At 44.5% G+C, this 8,510-nt stretch overlaps 1 protein-coding gene across 1 annotated transcript; it reads right to left on the bottom strand.

Annotated features, from left to right (window-relative positions):
• Positions 1 to 1,272: 1,272 nt before the first annotated feature.
• Positions 1,273 to 7,612, bottom strand: LOC148848342 (nitrate regulatory gene2 protein-like). The gene is made up of 4 exons (XM_088948429.1): positions 6,080 to 7,612; positions 5,762 to 5,946; positions 4,922 to 5,145; positions 1,273 to 2,367 (listed from the first exon to the last, which is right to left on the bottom strand). The coding sequence occupies exons 1-4, from the start codon at positions 7,134 to 7,136 to the stop codon at positions 1,518 to 1,520; spliced, it is 2,316 nt and encodes a 771-aa protein (XP_088804555.1). The 5' UTR covers positions 7,137 to 7,612; the 3' UTR covers positions 1,273 to 1,517.
• Between the last annotated feature and the right edge of the window lie 898 nt (positions 7,613 to 8,510).

Genomic DNA, 8,510 nt, shown 5'->3' with positions numbered 1-8,510 from the left:
CACATCAACGTTAAATAGGCATTGGCGTTTGTTGTATATGAAACCACTATTTGGTTTTAATATTTATCAAATAAATACTAAAAAACAAAAATGTTTGAATTTGTGTGCACAAGTCATTGTGGCAAATAAGAATTTGAAGTTTCCCTCAATACCCTAGCGTTTGTTGAAGTGAAATGCTTATGTGGCATATCTTAAGATCAGGTGAAAAGTAAGCTTATTGGGTGTTACCTGAAACCCAACCAAACAATAAAAAGAATTAACATTTAAAGTAATACTTTTTTCAAATAAACGTTTAAAGCAATAAGCACTCTATCTACAAACGCCCATGGAACCAAAAACATACTTGGTCAACACATGAAAATGAGATGGGTTAAGGTGAATTCTTAAGCTTCTGACCATGTTCAAGTCTAGATTAGCTATCAGCTCTATGCTATGCCCCTCCCTAACCTAGGTGACTTCTTACTTAGAGGTGTAAATCAAGTCATGCTGCCTGCAGCTCAGCACGACTTGACACAATTTTGAGTCGGCCCTAAATATATACATATATATAATATTATATAAATTATAAATTATATAATAATATATAAAATATAATATATTAATAAAATAGACAATTGTATACATCAAAATTCATATAAAATAAAAAATTTGAGATTATTTTAATTTTTTAAATAAATAACTTTAACCCGATCTATGGCTCCAACCTGGCACAACACGGGCCTGCATGGATTGGGGCCGAGCCTACCCCCAAAATATCCCTAGGGAGGGAGGTAAAACCCACAGTTTGCATGGGCCATACCGTGCCGTCCCAACATGGCCTGTTTTACAGCTCTATTATTACTACTATTAGTGCTGCATTCAAGTTTCAAGCTTAGATATAAGGACAGGGGAGGCGATTGGTCTGATCCATTGGAATCCAAATTGAATTGATATGCAAAGAAAGAACCTAAGCCCAGGTTTAAAATTTTGCAATATATCAGCTTGAATTGGACTATATATGAAGGATATATTTTAACCTATGCCTACTTTAAAATTTTGCAACATATCAACCTGTATCGGCCTATGATATCGTATGCAAAATATGATATCAACCCCACGAACAGGTTTGAAAATAAGAAAACTAATAAACAATATAAAGCGCCTCTAGATACAACTGATACACCATCTGATATGATGAAAGAGAGAGGTTTCTACTTCTCTTACTTTCTGCCAAACCAAACACATGGTAAACTAAACAAACTACAGATCCGGAGGAAGGAAAAAAGAAAGAAATAGGAGGGAAAGGCCATATTTTTATCAACCTCTCAAAAAGTCAACTTCTCTTACAAATAGTTCAAGTAATTTCCTGTACAACAGAGACATCCTCTTCCCTTGCAAAGAAGATAAAATGGCAAAATTTCATATATCTACAGAAGAAATAAAAGAGGGAAAAGAAGACATATAGTTTTCCCAGAAAAAAAAAATCCAGCCTTTGATAATTCTAATTTACCTCAAAAAAAGCATACCGAATTCTATAATTATTTAATAGCATAGGGACGTGTACAAACCCCCTCCAGAGCCTCTGTGAACAGCCCTGAGAAGGCAGTCATTGCCTGGAATACTCCTGGCAACCCTGTTTGTATATTATTCAATGTCATTGCCCTTGTCACCTCAACTGCCTTGGCATGCTTCATCATCTCATCCTCCACCCGCCTCTGGCAGGATGCAAGCTCCAACTTCTTTTCAGCAAGGGGGTCTCGTGCATCCAAAACCTGCTCATCGGCTGCTCCACCATCTGGAGGCCCAATACCAACCATCGAGTATGAATGGTAGAACTTTTTCTCAATATTGCGGAGTGCCGAAGCCTTCTTTTCAAGCTCTTTTGAGGCAGTCTCTGCCCGTTTCTTACTCTTGATCTCCTCAGTTTGCTTCACAGCAATGACATGAACGACATTAACAAAGCTCTTGATGGCTTCCGATGCTACAGTGTCTGGGAGTCGGTCAAGGGCCAATTTCCACTCATCGTACAAGGGAAGGAGATCAGAGGAGGTTTGGACAGCAGCAGATGCATCTTTGCTGCCAGTGGTGTAGGTTTGGGCAGCAGTAGATGCACCTTTGCTGCCAGTGGTGCTGTCATTGCCAACATGAATCAGAGAGAGTTTGAGCCATCCATGGAGAGATCGGATATAGTCCCGCTGATATTTTATTAGGCGGCAGAAATTGGAGTGCCAAGCAGAGACAGCAGACTCAAGGTGGCGAGTTGCCTGCCGGTGGAGTTCAGAAGTTGATTCTCCCTTGGTGGATAGGTTCACAAGGCCTCGTACTTGTTGCACAATGTGGCTCTGGACCTCATGGAACTGGTTCATAGATCTCCACATGTACATTAACCTATATGACATACAAAAGCAAACACACAAATGGCTTACATGACAGAAAATGGATGCAATGCAGATGTAAAAGTGGGCTTACTTGCCAGAATTCCGGGAGTCTCCTTAAAGCGTGTAATTATGACCCAGATATATTAACGGGAAAAATATGATGAATGCAACGAACACACAAAGAGTCATCAATTTAGGGTCTGAGCTCATGTATTCTGATGAGGGCAAATTTGGCCCTCTAGTGAAATTGTGACATGTGGCACCTCGTGACAACTAGGAAAATACCCAGCCAACAAATTTACAAAGTTGGTGACCCACCCGGGCACAAGTCTGGCCGGCCTGGCGCGACCTGCGCGCGGCACACGTGACCTGCGCGGCGCGCGCGCGCGGCCTGCGCGAACTGCACACGGCACGTGCGACCTGCGCAGCGCGCGCGCGGCCTGCGCGAACTACCCACGGCACGCACGACCTGCGTGAACTGCGCATGGCACATGCGAACTGCGCGGCGCGCGTGCGGCTTGCGCAAATTGCACGCGGCCTGTGCGAACTGCGCACGATCCGGCCAAGGCGCCCACCGACGAACCTAGCCTAGACACTGACCCGCCGACTGACACAAGCACCAGCTTGACGACCTGGTCTAGACACTGACACACCTACTGACACAGGCACTGACCTGACGACCTGGCCTAGACACTGACCCACCGACTGACGCAGGCACCCCTCTAACAACCCGGCCCAGGCGCCGACCTGGCCGCCTGACACAAGCGCCAGCCTGATGACCTCAAGGAGTTCACCACCGTACCCCGGTTCTGACAGGATGCGACGAGTCTTACCGTTTGGAGGCTTTTCACCCACCTAACCCGCCAGGACTCTGGTATATAAAGACCTCACCCCCCAAAGGGGAGGGATGGAAAAAAGGGAAGTAACCCCTGCTCTCTAGCTCTCTCATATTATCTTCAAAGCTCTCTACAATAAGAGTGCTAACTTAAGCGTCGGAGAGCCCCCCACCGGGAAAATACCCCTGGGACCTCTGATTCAGTTCTCGCAGGTCCTTCAGCTCCCGCCACCTACAAAGAGGAGGAAAAGATGAAGTTCTCGCAGGTCCCTCATCTCCCGCAGCCTACAACGGAAAGAAGACCACCTCATAATGAGGGCAGTCGGATTGCGCCACACCAGGGAGCTCCAGCATTCTCTAAGGCATCGGCCGCCTAGTAGGCAGTTCTCCACCAGGCAGTTCGCCACTAGGCAGTTTGCCACCAGGCAATTCGCCACCAGGGAGTTCGCCACCAAGCAGTTCGCCACCAGGCAGTTCACCCCCAGGTAGTTCGCCACCCAGCAATTTGTCACCAAGTAGCTCTCCACCAGGGGGCTCGCCACCGGGCAGTTCGCCACCAAGCAGTTCGTCACCAAGCAGTTCTCCCCCAGGGAGTTCGCCACCAAGTAGCTCGTCACTAAGGCACGCCACCACCGGGTCAAATAACGAGGTACTTAGCCAAAAAATTTTACATCACAAAACATTGGTACGTAGCCGAAAACGATATTCTAACATATTTCCCAACCTCCACTCCAATTATTCTCCTAGCTCTAACTAATTTTCAAAAGGTTAATCAGGTCTATGTTCCACACTTAGTTGGATCAGTCTAAAATCTACATGCCTAAACAGGAAAGGTTTGGCAGTCCACTACGAACAACCGCAGCAGGGCAGCTTGTTGAATCAGGAAACTATTTGTTAACATAAAGACCCAATTTTGAGAAATATAAAGAACCATCTAGAATAGTCTTGTGGGTTCAACTTCCAAGGGTGCATTAGCTAAAACATACCAGGCTCATGTTCTAAATTTTCAAGTTTAATTTTCCAGTAGGCAATGCATGTCACAAGATGAGGATCAGGGGTGCATATCCACACAAACAAACATGGGGTACAGTAATGTGGGTTAGGAATTGGAGTCCATGCTCTGATACACAGGCATACATGCCGATTTGAAAATAAATGAATGAATGAACCAACCACTCATTGAATAAGGAGAAGAAGAAGAAAGCAAGTCTTGGATTTAGACAACATAAAACATTCTCCACCTAAAAAGAAAATAAAAGATCTATTAACTTGTCTAAGAAAATTGTCCATAATGCACCAGCCCAAGCTGGCAAACTGATGAGCTAAGAACAAAAATAATTTGCAGAAATAGATAGGTTAGGGAAAATTAAGAAAACAGGTGACAGGAAGAAATTTTGAATACACAATCAATCTATGTAATGCAAACTATGCATGTTCTCATTGCACAAACTGGATCCTAAGTTTTGGATCACTGGAACATCTCTAGGAATTCCAGAAGTTAACCATCTTATAAGTGCATCCGGTCTAGGCATTACTGTTTTAATAGACTAGACAAAACCACTCCACCACTAAATTCATTTTGTCCATTTAAATGAATGATGCAGAAATCGGTAAACATGAGCCAAATTGCAAATGACAGATGATATTTCCGTTGTTATCTACCCATGAAAAATATTCCTCAAATAATAAAAAAAAAAAAGGAAAAAAAAAGAAGAGAATAGAACGGTACCCATGACAGAGTTCGACAAGCTGCGGGGCAAGCTCCGTATCTCTGAGATTAGTGATGGCAGAAGAAGTGGTGGAAACAGCTTGCGAAGTGACCATGATTAGTGATTGCAGCCTTTTTATAGATGCCTTGGTCTTGTCCAGCTTCGCTTCATCCTCCCCCCTGTACTCCTGACTCTGTAACGAGGCTAACTTCTTCTCATGCTCGATCTTGACGCCCTCTCTGGCCTGTTAACACATTCCGCACCCGGCGTAGATTAGCATAGAATCCAAGGATTATCATTTAAATGGTGTTTCATACTTAACCAAATTCAAGTGTGGCACAAGTGCACAACGAACTTCAGGTCAACACAGAAATACTGGACTTCTACCAGGGGCATTTTAGACAAAACATAGCAAGAACCTCGTTTGACTTTGATGTCATTTTGTTTGTCTTGTAGACTTGACGCCCTCTCTGGCCTGTTAACACATTCCGCACCCGGCGTAGATTAGCATAGAATCCAAGGATTATCATTTAAATGGCGTTTCATACTTGACCAAATTCAAGTGTGGCACAAGTGCACAACGAACTTCAGGTCAACACAGAAATACTGGACTTCTACCAGGGGCATTTTAGACAAAACATAGCAAGAACCTCGTTTGACTTTGATGTCATTTTGTTTTAGTCTTGTAGATTTGTAGTGTATTTGTAGGCTTTGGCTTTCCGCCTTTGCGGTGGACTCACGCAAATGTCGAGGATATCGTAGTCATTTTCGTAAATGTCGAGGATATTTTGGTCTCCCCACTAAACACTGGAATTCGAATTTCGAAGAGAGAAAATGGCAGAAGAAAGAGAAAATATCACCTTCACTTCTTCGTAGAGCTTCTTCTCCCAAGCCAACAGCCGCTCCATCGTCGAGCAATGACTCTTCGAACCGCCCGGTTCAACCAGTGAACCGGTGTCCAGCCGGTATTTTATCGCCAACGGTGGCTTCGAAGTCCAGCTTGAACTCAGGTTACTCAATACACTGCTCGAGTGATACACAGTCTCTGCAAAATCAAACCCCAGCCCCCAAAAATAAGGCAAACGAAGTAATAGTTTTAGGGAAAATTCTTGAGATTAAGACCAAATTCGAAACCCTAGCAAGCATGTTTTAATCAAATTGAATTCGAGAACCCTTACTCTTCAATTGTCTGAAACTGCGATCGAGCTGAGCCCGACCGCTCTCAAGCAGCTCGGAGACCGTTTCGCCAGCTTCTGCAGCCTTATCAAAGTACTCCCTGATCGCTGCCACGATCTCCGATAGATCCCGATGCTTAACAACCATCTGCATGCCTTGAATCTCGGCGGTTCCCGCATTCCAACTAACAGAAGATCCTGCGTCATCGGATTTCTCTGGTTTCCCCGTTGGAGCGTAACTCGACTTCGCCGTGGTTTCGTTGTGAATTGAAGATCCAAAATTCGATCTAGAATCGATCTCTGATCTCGAGTCTCGGTCTCTTTCGTCGTCGTTGTTTTCGGATTTCGTGTCGGAGCTGGAAGTGCTGTAATGATCGCCCCATTCGCTGCAATGTACTTCTTCTCTGTCGGTTCCTTCGTCGTCGTGGTCTAGGTGGTGATGTTGGTCTTGGTCTCGGTCGTGGTCGTGGTCAGAGAAGTGGTCGTGGCTGTGGTCAGAATGTTGGTCATCGTCTTTGGGTCGCCGGAAAAAGTCAGAGCCAGGCGGGGAGGGAGGGTAAAAGCTCTCCCAATTCCAGACGGATGAGGCTTGAGAAGGAGTGCTGGAGTAAGTAGAATTTCCGGGGAAATTAGGCGGGTAATTATATTTTCCGGCAGGCTTTTGGCGGGGAGTAGAGGAAGGGCTGGATTCAGAAAGGATGTGAGGGAGCTTTGAACTTGCAATAGTTGGGGAGGGAGGAGGAAAAGCAGGTTGTGGAGGTGCTGGCTGAGGAGATTGAGATGGGGGTCGTAAATGCGGAGGTGGTGGTGGCGGTGCACGGTAAGACAGCGAGGAAGGATTGCGAAGGAGAACAGAAGGGGTCTGTTCGGATACTGAGAGGGGTTCTCCGGCAGCAAATTCAACAAGGGCAGAGCCGGTAAGTCGGAGAGAGCGAAGATAGTCGGAATGAGCGGCAGCGAGGTGGTGACGCGCATAGACGGCTTCCTTCATGAGGCGACGACGCTCCTTGCACCTCCTCACTGTATCCTCATTGTCTAGCTTAGACGCCATGCATCCCATATCGGTGGCGTTGCTGGCGTTTCTGCCACTGACTCACCGCTGGCACCCGAATCGTGCAGTTCCTCCAGACGCAGAAAAGAGAAGAGAAGAGAGAATTCAAACCAAATCAAATCAAAGATATTAATTCTCTCTCTCTCTCTCTCTCTGTTATTTTCTTGTTTAACCCCCTTTTACTCACAGCCACAAACCTGAACTTGGGATTGCACGTGTGAAATGTTTCTTCCTTTTTACTTTGATAGAGTGATGATGATTTCGGACTATCTTCATCATGTTGAGCTGAGGTGACCAATCAAAATTACGAATCAGCTTTATTCCTATTCCAGGGAACCATACTAAATTACAAATATCCATGATCCAGAGTTGTGACGCTACCTCCTTACTTCTTCACACTCCTTCCAGCCCCAGGTGGTTAAGAAAAAAGAACAGAAATCACATTTTCTCTACTAAGTATAAGTACAATACCAAAAGCAGTCTTTTGTTTATGCTTCCTGCCTATTGATTTCTTTATTATTTTTTCTGTCTCAATTAATTTCCTTGTGTCATAAACTTGTTTTGTTTTTCACTTTCTAGTTTCCAGCACGAAAAGAAGCAAATGCACTGAGCCCTGACCGAATCGGACTTTCTACTCAAATCCCGGCACGAAAGTAAATGGTGTTAATTAAAAATATATAATTGGGAAATATTATATCGGGTGTTTAATAAGTGGCAACTTTCGGTAAAAGCAAAGCAAAAGAAACATAAGGGAGAGGGAGAGGGTGAACGAGAGAGAAAGACCATTAGAAAAGAAAACGGTGAAAGGTGGAGAGAGAGAGAGAGATGGGTGTTTTGTTTATGTAACATCAGCATCGCCATCAGTGCTGGGGTGTGGGGAGAGTGGAAGGGAGGGGCCAACGCATCAACCCACATGCACTGCTTTTTCTTGGTTTTCTTTTTGTTTCGGATTCTGTCTCTCGAAAAAAAAGAATGGATAGAAAGTCTTCACCTCTCAAGGAAAAGTCCACCTTTTTCTTTTTGTTGAATTCAATTCCCCTCTTTTCTCCATATTACAAGCTTACCCCTTTTCCACACGCTGTTGATGAGATCAGATTCGCATCGAAGGAAATACTAATGGGAGTGAGCTTGCCTAAATATTACCTTCCCAGCATCCCCTTTGTTTACTGGTCAAATTAGATAACACCCTTTCCGTCACAAGGACAACAGAATTGGACATGTAGAGCAGAGGGCTAATGGATCTTTACTTAGATGGGCATAAGCGTTGGCTGTTTCTACTTTCCAGTCCTACTACTTCTACATTAGTCAGTCCAATGGCATTTTGGTTATTTCATTTCAAATATTAGGCTGTGTTTGGTTATAAATGCATGGGAGTGCAAATAT

Source organism: Nelumbo lutea, chromosome 6, assembly GCF_056320005.1.
Source record: "Nelumbo lutea isolate HS-2025 chromosome 6, American lotus-T2T, whole genome shotgun sequence".
NCBI lineage: Eukaryota > Viridiplantae > Streptophyta > Magnoliopsida > Proteales > Nelumbonaceae > Nelumbo > Nelumbo lutea.
Note: the sequence above shows the minus strand (reverse complement) of the source record. Positions and strands in the feature narration are given on the sequence as shown.